The following is a 17,145-nucleotide window of genomic DNA, read 5'->3' as shown; positions in this document are numbered from 1 at the left end:
CTGAAGAACCCGTCGTAAATCAGGGGAGATGGCAGAAAGAATCACCCCTTCCTTCAAAATGCCGACCGGCTCAAGAACCCCAGGGGAATCAGGAAAAAAACTCCTAGAGAGGGCATCCGCCTTAACATTCTTAGTACCAGGAATGTATGAGACCACAAAATCAAAACGGGAAAAAAACAAGGACCATCAAGCCTGTCTAGGATTCAGCCATTTAGCAGACTCGAGGTAAATCAAATTCTTATGATCAGTCAGGACCACAATACGGTGCTTGGCCCCCTCAAGCCAATGTCGCCACTCCTCAAATGCCCACTTCATAGCCAACAACTCACGATTGCCGACATCATAATTGCGTTCAGCAGGCGAAAACTTACGGGAAAAGAAGGCACACGGTTTGATTAAGGAACCAACAGGATCCTTCTGAGACAAAACGGCCCCTGCCCCAATCTCAGAAGCGTCAACCTCAACCTGAAACGGAAGAGAAACATCCGGTTGGCGCAACACCGGAGCAGAAGTAAATTGATGTTTAAGCTCCTGAAAGGCAGAGACAGCCGCAGAGGACCAATTTGCCACATCAGCACCTTTCTTCGTGAAATCGGTCAAGGGTTTAACCACACTGGAAAAATTAGCAATGAAACGGCGATAAAAATTTGCAAAACCCAAAAATTTCTGAAGGCTCTTCACGGATGTGGGCTGAATCCAATCATGAATGGCCTGAACCTTAACCGGATCCATCTCTATAGACGAGGGAGAAAAAATGAAGCCCAAAAAAGAAACCTTCTGCACCCCAAAGAGACACTTAGACCCTTTCACAAGCAGAGCATTGTCACGAAGGATCTGAAATACCCTCCTGACCTGTTCCACATGAGACTCCCAATCATCGGAAAAAAATCAAAATATCGTCCAAATATACAATCAAGAACTTATCAATATAAGTCCGGAAGATATCATGCATGAAGGACTGAAAAACAGATGGAGCATTAGTGAGCCCGAATGGCATCACAAGGTATTCAAAATGGCCTTCGGGCGTGTTAAACGCAGTTTTCCATTCATCACCCTGCTTAATACGAACAAGATTATATGCCCCCCGAAGGTCAATCTTCGTAAACCAACTAGCTCCCTTAATCCTAGCAAACAAATCGGTAAGAAAAGGTAAAGGGTATTGAAACTTGACCATGATTTTATTCAAGAGGCGATAATCAATACAGGGTCTCAAGGAGCCATCTTTTTTAGCAACAAAAAATTACCCCGCACCCAACGGTGAAGAAGATGGCCGAATATGCCCTTTCTCCAAAGACTCCTTAATATAGCTCCGCATGGCGGTATGTTCAGGCACAGACAGGTTGAAAAGTCGACCCTTAGGAAACTTACAGCCTGGAATCAAGTCAATAGCACAATCGCAGTCCCTGTGCGGTGGAAGGAAACTGGACTTGGGCGCATCGAATACATCCTGAAAATCAGACAAAAACTCTGGAATTTCAGAAGAGGAAGAAGAGGAGATTGACATCCAAGGAACATCATTATGAACCCCCTGACAACCCCAACTAATCACAGACATGGACTTCCAATCCAACACAGGATTATGTACCTGCAACCACGGAAAACCCAGCACGATAGCATCATGCAAATTATGCAACACCAGAAATCGACAATCTTCCTGATGGGCTGGAGCCATGCGCATGGTCACCTGTGTCCAAAACTGGGGCTTATTTTTAGCCAAGGGTGTAGCATCAATGCCCCTTAAAGGAATACGGTTCTGCAAAGGCTGCAAGGGAAAGCCACAACGCCTGGCAAACTCAAAGTCCATTAAGTTCAAGGCGGCGCCTGAATCCACAAATGCCATGACAGAAAATGATGACAATGAGCAGATCAAGGACACAGATAACAGAAATTTAGGTTGTACAGTACTGATGGTTAGGGTTGAGCGACTTTTGTTTTTATAGGATCGGGTCGGATTTCACGAAACCCGACTTTTTCAAAAGTCGGGTCGAGTGAAATCGGCCGATCCTATAGAAAAGTCGGGGTCGGCCGAAACACGAAACCCAATGCAGTGCATTGGGTTTCTAATGGTTCCCAGGGTCTGAAGGAGAGGAAACTCTCCTTCGGGCCCTGGGATCCATATTAATGTGTAAAATAAAGAATCAAAATAAAAAATATTGAAATACTCGCCCTCGGACGCGCCCTGGTTGTAACCGGGAGCCTTCCTTCCTAAGAATCAGCGCTTGAAGGACCTTAGATGACGTCGCGGCTTGTGATTGGTCGCGTGACGCCCATGTGACCGCTCACGCGACCAATCACAAGCCGCGACGTCATCGAAGGCCCTTCAGGCGCTCAATCTTGGGAAGGAAGGCTCCCGGTTACAACCAGGGCGCGTCCGAGGGTGAGTATTTCAATATTTTTTATTTTGATTCTTTATTTTACACATTAATATGAATTCCGATACCGATTCCCGATATCTTAAACATATCGGGAATCGGTATCGGAATTCCGATTCCAGATTCAGAAGATCGCCGACCTCATGGCCGACCCCACAGAGGGGTCGGGTTTCATGAAACCCGACTTTGCCAAAAGTCGGCGACTTCTGAATTTGGCCGACCCGTTTCGCTCAACCCTACTGATGGTAAATGAACTAGCGATCCTCTTTGTCTGCTTAGGGCAGACTGAAATGACATGAGAAGCATCGCCCCAATAGTAACACAACCTATTCTGACGTCTGAATCCTTGTCGTTCCGTTCTAGACAGAATCCTATCACACTGCATTGGCTCAGGAATCTGCTCTGAGGACAACGCCACAGCGCGCACAGTTCTGCGCTCCCGCAAGCGCCGGTCAATCTGAATGGCCAGAGACATAGAATAACTCAGACCGGAAGGCATGGGAAACCCCACCATAACATCTTTAACGGATTCAGAAAGACCCTTTCTGAAAATTGCCGCCAAAGCATCATTATTCCATTTAGTCAACACAGACCATTTTCTGAATTTCTGACAATACAATTTTGCCGCCTCTTGACCCTGAGACAGGGCCAACAAGGTCTTCTCAGCTTGATCCACAGAATTAGGTTCATCATATAATAATCCTAAAGCCTGAAAAAAGGAGTCTACATTAAGCAAAGCCAGATTCCCAGATTCCAGGGAAAACGCCCAATCCTGCGGATCGCCACGCAGCAGGGAAATGACGAATGGAATCACCGGAGGATCGAGGTCTCAAAGCAAAAAAACAGTTTACAGTTGTTTTTAAAACTCAAAAATTTGGACCTGTCACCAAAGAACAAATCAGGAGTAGGAATCTTCGGTTCTAAAACAGGAGTCTGAACAATATAATCAGAAATACCCTGTACCCTAGCAGCAAGCTGGTCTACACGAGAAGCTAATTCCTGAACTTCCATGCTAGCACCAGACTCCTCAGCCACCCAGAGATAAAGAGGGAAGAGAAGACAAAACAGACTGAAGAAAAAAAAATGGCTCAACACCTTTCTTCCCTTCTTCTGAGATGCATTTAACTCATTGTGGGCCAGTTGTACTGTTATGATCCGGTGACCTTGGAGCAGCATGAAAACTTTCACTGGAGTAGGTGGTAACTGTACTGACCGCAAATCCTGATCTTAACACCGCAACTAGAAGTAGCCGTGGGGTGTACCTAACAAACCCTAAACACCTCGTCACAGCCGGAGGACTAAATACCCCTAAAGATGGAAATAGGAATTCTACCTTGCCTCAGAGCAGAACCCCAAAGGATAGGCAGCCCCCCACAAATATTGGCTGTGAGTAGGAGAGGAAAGACACACACAGGCAGAAAACAGGATTTAGCACAAGAGGCCACTCTAGCTAAAATAGGAAAGGATAGGACAGAGTACTGTGCGGTCAGTATTAAAACCCTTCCAAAAATATCCACAGCAGATTATACAAAAATTCCTCCATCTAACTAAAGACGTGGAACGTATATCTGCAACTCCAGAGAATCCTACACTCAGAGCAGGAACACAATCAAAAAACAAGCACACAGCAAGTGTGCCATAGAAAAAGAAACAGACACTTATCTTTGCTGAATTGGCAGCTAAGCAGGAGAAGCCAGACAGAGGTCCAACACCTTCCAAGAAACATTGACAACTGGCAAGGACTAATGAGTCCTGCAAACCTAAATACCCCAGTCAGAATCCGTAGATACACCTGTCCAGGACTGCAGCCCAGGGACAACTGCATTACCACCTACAACCACCGGAGGGAGCCCAAAAGCAGAATTCACAACAGGGTCCCTATTAATTCCTGGCTATGTGCGCGCCTTATTGCTGTGTTCGAGGGCCGGAAGCAGCTAACCAAAAGTGACGTTTGCGTGTCAGGAGCCGGAACAAGCGGCTCAATGCGTTACACTTGCCGGAAGCAGCTAACCAGAAGTGATGTTTGCGTGTCAGAAGCTGGAACCAGCGGCTCAATGCATTACACTTGCCGGGAGAGTGTTTAGCTCATGGATCCAGTACGCTTCCCTCTGTTATTATTGAGATGCGGTCGCTCCCCCTGCGGGGGAAGGGGGGGTGAGACATGGTCGATCACTTGAAACCTTAATTGTGCCACGTTATGGCCCTTAGAGAAAAGGTGTGGTGGAATGGAAAGTAAAAGGTTCTTGTACCTGATGGTAGACTTATGTTTCGAAATTCTGTCTTTTACCGATTGGGTAGTCTCACCGAGGTAAAGTAGGCCACAGGGGCACTTAATCAAATATACTACGAAATTGGAGTCACAGGTGAGAAATTGATTGATATTGTATCTCTTCCCAGTGTATGGATGATGGATAGTGTCTCCCTTCAGAACTTTGTTGTACTGATTGCAGTTGAGGCAGGGCAAAAAGCCCATTTTGGGATTCCGCAAGAAATATTGTGTATTGGATGTACGAGTAGGGCCAGTGTCAGCTCTGACTAAGGTGTCACGTATATTATTGCGTGCTCATCTGAAAGGGTTTTTTAAATCTTCATTTGTGGGATCGGCCGTCTGTAAAAGATACCAATGTTTGCAAATGGTTTTATGGCTAATATAGGCTGAAGGGTGATAATGATGTACAAAAGGGACCCGGCTACTCATAGTGTTATTGCGACTCCTAGTGGGATCATGGGTTGTGTTAACGCTTTGTGGGGGTAACCCCTATTGAGGAATTTAGACTTCTTTTCACCAGTAATAGCATTTTCCCACTGTCCTGAGGTCACCGCAGTTCAGCCCGGCCTCGATGATGTCACCGCTGGTAAATGATGCTGTGCTCTCATCAGCTCAGTCACCAGTGGTTTTCAGCCTGGACGGTCGCATCTTAACACTGTCCAGGTTGAAAACTAATTATCCCCCAGACATGGATTACAGCGTGGGACAGTATGACAGACAGGTATGGTATATTGTTGTTCTGTTATTTTATTTTTATTACAGGAGATCGAGGACTTCGGTGGAATTAGGGGAGGTCGTAAGTATGGTTTAATTGAGAATATTAAAGGAGTCTGTGTTTTTTTTTTCAAATAAAGGACTTTATTCTGGCTGTGTCTTTATTTACCATATAACTATAGGATTAGTAATGGAGAGATGTCTTATAGACACCTCTCCATTACTAAGCTGTAGGCTTGATGTCACCTGACAATACAAAGATGAAATCAACCCCACAAATATTAACCCCTCTTGCCACCGCTACAGGGTAAGTGGGAAGAGTCGGGCAAAGCACAAAAATTGTCGCATCTAATAGGTGCGCCTTTTCTGGGCATCTGCAGGCTGCTGTTTTTAGGCTGGGGGGTCAATATCCATGACCCCTTAACAGCCTGAGAATACCAGCCCCCAGCTATGAGCTTTAGCAAGGCTGGTTGTCAAAAATGGGGGGACCTCACGCCATATTTTAAAATTATTTATTTAAATAATTTAAAAAATAGCGTGGGTACCCCTCTATTCTTGATAACTAACCTTGCTGAAGCTGACAGCTGAGGGTTGCAGCCCCCAGCTGTGAGTTTTGCTTGCTTGGTTCAAGAAAATAGGGAGGAACCTACACCGGGTTTTTCATTTATTTCGATATATTGTAGGTGGCTGGTGAGGAAAATCCCCGATCATCCGCTTCTGCTGTCACTGTTATTAGCGGCAGCATTTGTCAGATGATGATAGTCCCAAAAGCCCCCACCTGCTGTCATCATTCCGACTTTAATATAACTCTCATCTTTCTCCTCTGCTCGCGCCGACTGCCAGCAGAGCAGGGGAGAATGATGAGAGCCGTCTTCAGCACCTGCCGCCGGGGAACAGCGGTTACTGTAGCGCTTCTTCCCCGGTGCTGATGTGTGTCACACGGAGGACATAAGTGTGTGTTCTCCATGTGCACATGTGCAGTACGTTTTCCCATCCATGCTGACAGTAAAAAAAGGACATGACTTCTTGCGGGACACACGGTCCATGGAAACACACTGACGTGCACAGACATTCATTTGAATGGGTCTACGTGTGTACGTGTCTCCGGTACATGTGAAATCTGTCACCTCACATACTGGAGACACGGACGTGTGAAAGAGGCTTTATGATGTTGCCGTAGTTCACTCACATGGTGGCACACAGAGGTAGGAAAAATGGGAACACTGTCTCTTTAAATCCTCATTGAGTTATTGTAAGGCAGCATAAACCAACTTGTGGGGAAAACAAACTCAGCCTTCTTGGATAAAACAGGAACAAAACGATAAAGGAATACAAAAATGCTGCAGCACAGTCCGTATGTTGTTGGTGGCACCCCGCTCTGGAGCAGGACAGGTTCAGTCTGTACTCGACGAGCCACAAAGCCTCTGGAGGTTCCTCTCTCCAGGCTAGCTGAACCCAGACTGCCTGTAGAGCTCGGTTATTTCAACCCAAGCCTGTATCTTCCCCATCATGTGATTGATCACATGATCATGACCTCATGCAGGTCCTGGCAGGTCAGCCAGGGGAGATGGACCTTCTCCCACCCGCTCTGTGAAGGTCCACATAAAACAAGCCCTGTTTATGCAACTTAACCCTCACAACACGTAGTGTGCTGGAGAAAAAATGCTCTGGTTTCACATCACTGATGCCGTTAAGCGCAGTGACACATATCTCCTCTATATCACCTTACCAGTGAGTCTGTGACAAGGTGTAGATGGCTGTGAAGGTCTTGTGTTCAGTGTTGCTTTATCCACCAGTATTATATGTTTTATACTTGTGTTATGAGAACGGTGGAGATGGCAGGATTAGAGCTGATCATAGATGTGACTTCTCCATCTGTCTGTGACCTTTACAATATTTGTTTCAGGGTGAAGACCTGACCCATATTAATACTACAGAGACATATGTGAGGGGTGATGAGCGGTGTAAAGAGGAGATTCCTACATATGACTACCCAGGTGAGTACTAACCACTAAATGCAGAGAAGTCACAGATTCTTCTCAGTCACCGGCTGTGGCTGCTTTATCGGTGGTGTAGTCCGGCCATATCACAATCGTGTGATCACCATTTTGCCTCTAGACCACAACATTCTTCTCCACCCAAAACTGTCCAAGTGACTTTGGACATTGAAAGCCCTTTTCTATAGAACTTACAACCTGGAGGATCCACCTACCCCCTGAGATTAGAAGACGGTGACCGTTATCTGCCCAAATCTGTAAACTACAAAGCCAAATGACAGCGTACGTAGAATGTGCTGACAAGTTAGAAAAATATTATGATGAGCCTTTTAGAGAAAACGGAGGGTAATGATGCTGTTGGCTTCCAAAATCCCTGACATGAGAGGAAGGAAAAAATCAGAGCTTTGAAAAGCGCTGCCAAGTGCTGAGCCATAAAATTGGCTATCAAAACAAATGAACGTAAAAAACCCCCAAAGTTTTCATTTTAATATTCTACCCATTTCCGATGTGAACCAGCTCCTTCCTCAGGCATATACAAATGATACATTGTGGATGTTTTATATGTGTTAAAACCTTTCTTCATATACAAAACAATACAAATAGATGTAAAATGCATATTGGATGCACAATAAAATCCATATAAAGAAAAATATATGTACAGGGAAAATCCTCCGGTTTAAGTGTGGATAGTTTAAAAATCCAATAGGATTCTCTATTCACAAGTCTCTGGGACCTATTAGACACATGTTCTGATATTTGTTCTGATATATTGTGTCTTAATCTGGTGGGATCTCGTTTATATTCTAAAGCGAAATGCCTAAACAGACTGTGACAGATTACACCTTTCCTAATATTATGTATCTGGCTGGTCATCCTATTATGGATCGTTTGGGTAATTTTTAGATCCCTGATATTGGATGAATCTACCTTCTCCTCTTCTGTGCTGCTGAATGTGCTCATATCGTCCCTACAAGACCAGGTCCAGTCTTTCTGACCAAACTTCGCTTTTATGATTAACAACATTAAATGTGCAGTGAGGGCCAAGTGCGAATTTCTGTACAATAACAGTAAATTCAAAAAAGCTCATTTTTTTCTCATTAATGTACACTCTGCACCCCATATTGACTGAAAAAAACAGGAATGTAGTAATTTTTGCAAATTTATTAAAAAAGAAAAACTGAAATATCACATGGTCGTAAGTATTCAGACCCTTTGCTCAGTATTGAGTAGAAGCACCTTTACAGCTACTACAGCCATGAGTCTTCTTGGGAATGATGTAACAAGTTTTTCACACCTGGATTTGGGGATCCCCTGCCATTCTTCCTTGCAGATCCTCTCCAGGTCCGTCAGGTTGGATGGTGAACGTTGGTGGACAGCCATTTTCAGGTCTCTCCAGAGATGTTCAATTGGGTTTAGGGCAGGGCTCTGGCTGGGCCAGTCAAGAATGGTCACAGAGTTGTTCTGAAGCCACTCCTTTGTGTGCTTAGTGTCATTGTCTTGTTGGAAGGTGAACCTTCGGCCAAGTCTGAGGTCCAGAGCACTCTGAAAGTGGTTTTCATCCAGGATATCTCAGTACGTGGCCGCATTCATGTTTCCTTCAATGACAACCAGTCATCCTGTCCCTGCAGCTGAAAAACACTCCCATAACATGATGCGGCCACCATCATGTTTCATCATGTTGGGATTGTATTGGGCAGGTGATGAGCAGTGCCTGGTTTTCTCCACACATACCGCTTTGAATTTTCACTAAAAAGGTCCATCTTTGTCTCATCAGACCAGAGAATCTTATTTCTCATAGTCTGAGAGTCCTTCATGTGTTTTTTTAGCAAACTCTATATGGGCTTTCATATGTCTTGCACTGAGGAGAGGCTTCCGGGCCACTGTGCCATAAAGGCCCGACTGTTGGAGGGCTGCAGTGATAGTTGACTTTCTCCCATCCGCCTACTGCATCTGTGGAGCTCAGCCACACTGATCTTGAGGTTCTTCTTTACCTCTCTCACCAAGGCTCTTCTCCCACGATTGCACAATTTGGCGGACGGCCAGGTCTAGGAAGACTTCTGATGGTCCCAAACTTCTTACATTTAAGGATTATGGAGGCCACTGTGCTCTTAGGAACCTTGAGTACTGCAGAAATTCTTTTGTAACCTTGGCCAGATCTGTGCCTTGCCACAATTCTGTCTCTGCGCTCCTTGGCCAGTTCCTTTGACCTCATGATTCTCATTTGGTCTGACATGCACTGTGAGCTATGAGGTGTGTGCCTTTCCAAATCAATTCCTATCAGTTTAACCCCTTACTGACATCGGGCGTAATAGTGAGCCGATGTCAGACTTCCTCCCTTTGATGTGGGCTCCGGTGGTGAACCCACATCTTTCATCATGTTTTGAACAGCTGACATGTGCCTGCAATAGCCACGGGTGGAATCGAGATCCAGCCACGGCTATTAACCAGTTAAATGCCGCTGTCAAACTCTGAAGCGGCATTTAAATTTCGCTTCTGGCAATCGCGAAGGAAATACGCACATCGGTGGCAACTCGTCAGGTGATTGCGGCTCACCGGTGTGTTGGCATGACAATCTGAGGTCTCCTGGAAACCTCTATGGTTATCAGTGCCGGCTTCCTGTGAGCGCCACCCAGTGGTCGGCGCTCATAGCAAATGAGTAAATCAGCTACATAGATATGATCAGAACATCGCCTCTATGTAGCAGAGCCAATCAGGTTGTGGCAGCTTCTAGTCTCCTATGGAGACTATTGAAGCATGCCAAAAGTAAAACAAAAAAAGATTTTAAAAATATAAAAATTAAAATCTCCCCCCTTTGCCCATACAAAATAAAATAAAAATAAAATCAAACATACACATATTTGGCCCTGCTGCGCTCAGAATCGCCTGATCTATCAATAAAAAAAAGGATTAATCTGATTGCTAAACGACATAGCGAGAAAAAAAGTCAAAGAATGTAAGCCCGCAAGGGCAGGGTCCTCACCTTTCTGTATCAGTCCGTCATTGTTACTTTGTTTACTGTAAGTGATATCTGTAATTTGTATGTAACCCCTTCTCATGTACAGCACCATGGAATCAATGGTGCTATATAAATAAATAATAATAATAACCAGAATTATGTTTTTTTGGTTGCTGCGACATTGCATTAAAATGCAATAACGGGTGATCAAAAGATCGTATCTGCACCCACATGGTATCATTAAAAACGTCATCTCGGTGCGCAAAAAATAAGCGCTCACCCAACCTCAGATCACGAAAAATGAGACGCTAAGGGTATCGGAAAATGGCGCAAATTTTATTTTTTAACAACTTTTTTTTTTTCACCACATAGATAAAAAAGAACTTAGACATGTTTGGTGTCTATGAACTCGTAATGACCTGGAGAATTATAATGGCCGGTCAGTTTCAGCATTTAGTGAAGGTAGCAAAAAAGCCAAACAAAAACAAGTGTGAGGTTGCACTTTTATTTTTTAAATTTCACCGCACTAGTAATTTTTTCCCGTTTTCTAGTACACAACATGGTAAAATCAATGGTGTCATTCAAAAGTACAACTCGTCCCGCAAAAACAAGTCCTCACATGGCCATATTGATGGAAAAATAAAAAAGTTATGTTTCTAAGAAGAAGGGGAGTGAAAAACGAAAACGCAAAACTGAAAAAGGCGTCGGGGGTTAATTAAACACAGCTGGCCTCCAATGAAGGCGTAGAACCATCTTAAGGAGGATCGCAACGAAATGGACAACATGTGACTTAAATATGAGTGTCTGAGCAAAGGGTCTGAATACTTATGACCATGTGATATTTCAGTTTTTCTTTTATATTAAATTTGCAAAAATTTCTACATTTCTGTTTTGTTTTCAGTCAAGATGGGGTGCAGAGTCTACATTAACCCCTTTACCCCCAAGGGTGGTTTGCACATTATGGACCGGGCCAATTTTTACAATTCTGACCACTGTCCCTTTATGAGGTTATAATTCTGGAACGCTTCAACGGATCCCGGTGATTCTGACATTGTTTTCTCGTGACATATTGTACTTCATGATAGTGGTAAAATTTCTTTGATATTACCTGCGTTTATTTGTGAAAAAAACGGAAATTTGGCGAAAACTTTGAAAATTTCGCAATTCTCCAACTTTGAATTTTTATGCAATTAAATCACAGAGATATGTCACAAAAAATACTTAATAAGTAACATTTCCCACATGTCTACTTTACATCAGCACAATTTTGGAACCAAAATTTTTTTTTGTTAGGGAGTTATAAGGGTTAAAGGTTGACCAGCAATTTCTCATTTTTACAACACCTTTTTATTTTAGGGACCACATCTCATTTGAAGTCATTTTGAGGGGTCTATATGATAGAAAATACCCAAGTGTGACACCATTCTAAAAACTGCACCCCTCAAGGTTCTCAAAACCACATTCAAGAAGTTTATTAACCCTTCAGGTGCTTCACAGGAATTTTTGGGATGTTTAAATAAAAATTAACATTTAACTTTTTTTCACAAAAAATTTACTTCAGCTCCAATTTGTTTTATTTTACCAAGGGTTACAGGAGAAAATGGACCCCAAACGTTGTTGTACAATTTGTCCTGAGTACGCTGATACCCCATATATGGGGGTTAACCACAGTTTGGGCGCATGGGAGAGCTCGGAAGGGAAGGAGCGCCGTTTGACCTTTCAATGCAAAATTGACAGGAATTGAGATGGGACGCCATGTTGCGTTTGGAGAGCCACTGATGTGCCTAAACATTGAAACCCCCCACAAGTGACACCATTTTGGAAAGTAGACCCCCTTATCTAGAGGTGTGGTGAGCACTTTGACCCAATAAGAGCTTCACAGAAGTTTATAATGCAGAGCCGTAAAAATAAAACAAAAATTTTTTCCCACAAAAATTATTTTTTAGCCCCCAGTTTTGTATTTTCCCGACGGTAACAGGAGAAATTGGACCCCAAAAGTTGTTGTGCAATTTGTCCTGAGTGCGCTGATACCCTATATGTGGGGGAGAACCAGCGTTTGGGCGCATGGGAGGGCTCGGAAGGGAAGGAGCGCCATTTGGAATACAGACTTAGATGGAATGGTCTGCAGGCGTCACATTGTGTTTGCAGAGCCCCTAATGTACCTAAACAGTAGAAACCCCCCACAAGTGACCCCATATTGGAAACTAGACCCCCCAAGGAACTTATCTAGATGTGTTGTGAGAACTTTGAGCCCCCAAGTATTTCACTACAGTTTATAACGCAGAGCCGTGAAAATAAATCTTTTTTTCCCACAAAAATTATTTTTTAGCCCCCAGTTTTGTATTTTCCCAAGGGTAACAGGAGAAATTGGACCCAAAAAGTTGTTGTCCAATTTGTCCTGAGTACGCTGATACCCCATATGTTGGGGTAAACTCCTGTTTGGGCACACGGGAGAGCTCGGAAGGGAAGGAGCACTGTTTTACTTTTTCAACGCAGAATTGGCTGGAATTGAGATCGGACGCCATATCGCGTTTGGAGAGCCCCTGATGTGTCTAAACAGTGGAAACCCCCCAATTATAACTGAAACCCTAATCCAAACACACCCCTAACCCTAATCCCAATGGTAACCCTAACCACACCTCTAACCCAGACACACCCCTAATCCTAATCCCAACCGCAAATGTAATCCAAACCCTAACCCTAACTTTAGCCCCAACCCTAACTGAAGCCTTAACCCTAACCCTAGCCCCAACCCTAGCCCTAACCCTAGCCCTAACCCTAGCCCCAACCCTAACCCTAGCCCTAACCCTAGCCCTAACCCTAATGGTAAAAAAAATGGAAATAAATACATTTTTTTAATTTTTTAATTTTTCCCTAACTAAGGGGGTGATGAAGGGGGGTTTGATTTACTTTTATAGCGGGTTTTTTAGCGGATTTTTATGATTGGCAGCCGTCACACACTGAAAGACGCTTTTTATTGCAAAAAATATTTTTTGCGTTACCACATTTTGAGAGCTATAATTTTTCCATATTTGAGTCCACAGAGTCATGTGAGGTCTTGTTTTTTGCGGGACGAGATGATGTTTTTATTGGAAACATTTTCAGGCATGTGACATTTTTTGATCGATTTTTGTGAGGCAGAATGACCAAAAACCAGCTATTCATGAATTTCTTTTGGGGGAGGCATTTATACCGTTCCGTGTTTGGTAAAATTGATAAAGCAGTTTTATTCTTCGGGTCAGTACGATTACAGCGACACCTCATTTATATCTTTTTTTTATGTTTTGGCGCTTTTATACGATAAAAACTATTTTATAGAAAAAATAATTATTTTTCCATCGCTTAATTCTGAGGACTATAACTTTTTTATTTTTTTGCTGATGTTGCTGTATGGTGGCTCGTTTTTTGCGGGACAAGATGACGCTTTCAGCGGTACCATGGTTATTTATATCCGTCTCTTTGATCGCATGTTATTCCACTTTTTGTTCGGCGGTACGATAATAAAGCGTTGTTTTTTGCCTCGTTTTTTTTTTTTTTTTTCTTACGGTGTTTACTGAAGGGGTTAACTAGTGGGACAGCTTTATAGGTCGGATTGTTATGGACGCCAGTTTGCACAGCACTCTGACAGATCACCGATCTGTCAAACAGCGCTGCAGCGTTACCAAGTGCCTGCTCTGAGCAGGCACTTGGTAAGCCACCTCCCTCCCTGCAGGACCCGGATCCGCGGCCATCTTGGATCCGGGACTTGCTGCAGGGAGGGAGGTAAGAGACCCCCGGAGCAACGCGATCACATCACGTTGAGGCGGGGGTCTCAGGGAAGCCCGCAGGGAGCCCCCTCCCTGCGCGATGCTTCCCTGCACCGCCGGCACATCGCGATCATCTTTGATCGCGGTGTGCCGGGGGTTAATGTGCCGGGGGCGGTCCGTGACCGCTCCTGGCACATAGTGCCGGATGTCAGCTGCAATAAACAGCTGACACCCGGCCGCGATCGGCCGCGCTCCCCCCGTGAGCGCGGCCGATCGCGCTGGACATACTATTCCGTCCTTGGGAATTAAGGCCCACCCCACATGGACGGAATAGTACGTCCAATGGCAGAAAGGGGTTAATAAGAAAAATGAACTTTTTTGAATTTACCAAATAGCTGCAATGAAACAGAGTGAAAAATTTAAAGGGGTCTGAATACTTTCTGTACCCACTGTACATATATTCACGCCTGCAGGAGATGTGTTGGCATGGCTCGAGCCCTGGTTTCATGGATTCACTCCATGTCATAAAATACATTATGTTTTCAATCCTAAATGCCGTATATACTCAAGTAGAAGCCAAGAATTTCAGCCCATTTTTTTAGGCTGAACTTGCCCCTCTCGGCTTATACTCGAGTCATACCCAGGGGTCGGCAGGAGAGGTGGAGTGGCAGCTGTCTAAGCATACTCACCTGCTCCTGGCGCGGTGTCCCTGGTTCCCCAGCGCTGGCAGCTTCTTCCTGTAGTGAGCGGTCACATGGTACTGCTCATTACAGTAATGAATATGGACTCAACTCCACTCCCATAGGGGTGGAGCCGCATATTCATTACTGTAATAAGTGGTACCATGTGACCGCTCACTACAGGAAGAAGCTGCCGGTTTCACGGAAGCAGGGACCGCGCCAGGAGCAGATGAGTATAAGATGAAAACAGGAACACATGGGCTACTTGCACAGTGAACAAGTCTGTATGATCATGTTCACACACCACCAAGAAACCTGAAGACACAAAAGAGAATAGTAAAACCAAAAACACTCAGTTTGAAAAAATGTTGCAGTAATCCGCAAGTGCTAGTAAAAGATGTAAAAAACAGGGTATTTGGTTGATACGTTTTTTGCAAAAAATGTATACTAAGCTGCTCTACCAATCTTCACGGTATACCCTTATCAGAGCAGTCCTAACTAATGTATGCAATCCCTATCTGATGTATTTAAAAACCTGATCATCTGTATATAACCTGTGTGAACAGGGTTCAGAGAGGAAAAATCCATGTGTGCATACAGGGTAGAACAGCTTTTGTGCAGATAGCCCAAGAGGAGTGGTGGAACTCCCCAGTCTTGTAGACACAAGAGAACAATTATGGAAACAGGAACACATGGGCTACTTGCACAGTGAACAAGTCTGTATGATCATGTTCACACACCACCAAGAAACCTGAAGACACAAAAGAGAATAGTAAAACCAAAAACACTCAGTTTGAAAAAATGTTGCAGTAATCCGCAAGTGCTAGTAAAAGATGTAAAAAACAGGGTATTTGGTTGATACGTTTTTTGCAAAAAATGTATACTAAGCTGCTCTACCAATCTTCACGGTATACCCTTGTCAGAGCAGTCCTAACTAATGTATGCAATCCCTATCTGATGTATTTAAAAACCTGATCATCTGTATATAACCTGTGTGAACAGGGTTCAGAGAGGAAAAATCCATGTGTGCATACAGGGTAGAACAGCTTTTGTGCAGATAGCCCAAGAGGAGTGGTGGAACTCCCCAGTCTTGTAGACACAAGAGAACAATTATGGAAACAGGAACACATGGGCTACTTGCACAGTGAACAAGTCTGTATGATCATGTTCACACACCACCAAGAAACCTGAAGACACAAAAGAGAATAGTAAAACCAAAAACACTCAGTTTGAAAAAATGTTGCAGTAATCCGCAAGTGCTAGTAAAAGATGTAAAAAACAGGGTATTTGGTTGATACGTTTTTTGCAAAAAATGTATACTAAGCTGCTCTACCAATCTTCACGGTATACCCTTATCAGAGCAGTCCTAACTAATGTATGCAATCCCTATCTGATGTATTTAAAAACCTGATCATCTGTATATAACCTGTGTGAACAGGGTTCAGAGAGGAAAAATCCATGTGTGCATACAGGGTAGAACAGCTTTTGTGCAGATAGCCCAAGAGGAGTGGTGGAACTCCCCAGTCTTGTAGACACAAGAGAACAATTATGGAAACAGGAACACATGAGCTACTTGCACAGTGAACAAGTCTGTATGATCATGTTCACACACCACCAAGAAACCTGAAGACACAAAAGAGAATAATAAAACCAAAAACACTCAGTTTGAAAAAATGTTGCAGTAATCCGCAAGTGCTAGTAAAAGATGTAAAAAACAGGGTATTTGGTTGATACGTTTTTTGCAAAAAATGTATACTAAGCTGCTCTAACAATCTTCACGGTATACCCTTATCAGAGCAGTCCTAACTAATGTATGCAATCCCTATCTGATGTATTTAAAAACCTGATCATCTGTATATAACCTGTGTGAACAGGGTTCAGAGAGGAAAAATCCATGTGTGCATACAGGGTAGAACAGCTTTTGTGCAGATAGCCCAAGAGGAGTGGTGGAACTCCCCAGTCTTGTAGACACAAGAGAACAATTATGGAAACAGGAACACATGGGCTACTTGCACAGTGAACAAGTCTGTATGATCATGTTCACACACCACCAAGAAACCTGAAGACACAAAAGAGAATAGTAAAACCAAAAACACTCAGATGATCAGGTTTTTAAATACATCAGATAGGGATTGCATACATTAGTTAGGACTGCTCTGATAAGGGTATACCGTGAAGATTGGTAGAGCAGCTTAGTATACATTTTTTGCAAAAAACGTATCAACCAAATACCCTGTTTTTTACATCTTTTACTAGCACTTGCGGATTACTGCAACATTTTTTCAAACTGAGTGTTTTTGGTTTTACTATTCTCTTTTGTGTCTTGAGTATAAGATGAGTATAAGCAGTGCACGATATTCACCTGCTCCCCGTTCCACCGCCGCTACGTTCCCCGTCCACTGCACTGATGC

At 43.6% G+C, this 17,145-nt stretch overlaps 1 protein-coding gene across 2 annotated transcripts in view; it reads left to right on the top strand.

Moving 5' to 3' along the window:
• LOC138663349 (oocyte zinc finger protein XlCOF22-like) overlaps positions 1-17,145 on the top strand; it is a 34,669-nt gene that overhangs the window by 11,081 nt on the left and 6,443 nt on the right. For both annotated transcript variants that reach the window (XM_069749529.1, XM_069749530.1), the window contains exon 6: positions 7,262-7,352. In XM_069749529.1, coding sequence (XP_069605630.1) covers positions 7,262-7,352 — 91 coding nt within the window. The remainder of the gene's footprint in view (positions 1-7,261; positions 7,353-17,145) is intronic.

This window comes from Ranitomeya imitator, chromosome 2 (assembly GCF_032444005.1).
Source record: "Ranitomeya imitator isolate aRanImi1 chromosome 2, aRanImi1.pri, whole genome shotgun sequence".
Classification (NCBI taxonomy): domain Eukaryota; kingdom Metazoa; phylum Chordata; class Amphibia; order Anura; family Dendrobatidae; genus Ranitomeya; species Ranitomeya imitator.
This window is presented reverse-complemented; position numbering and strand designations above follow the sequence as displayed.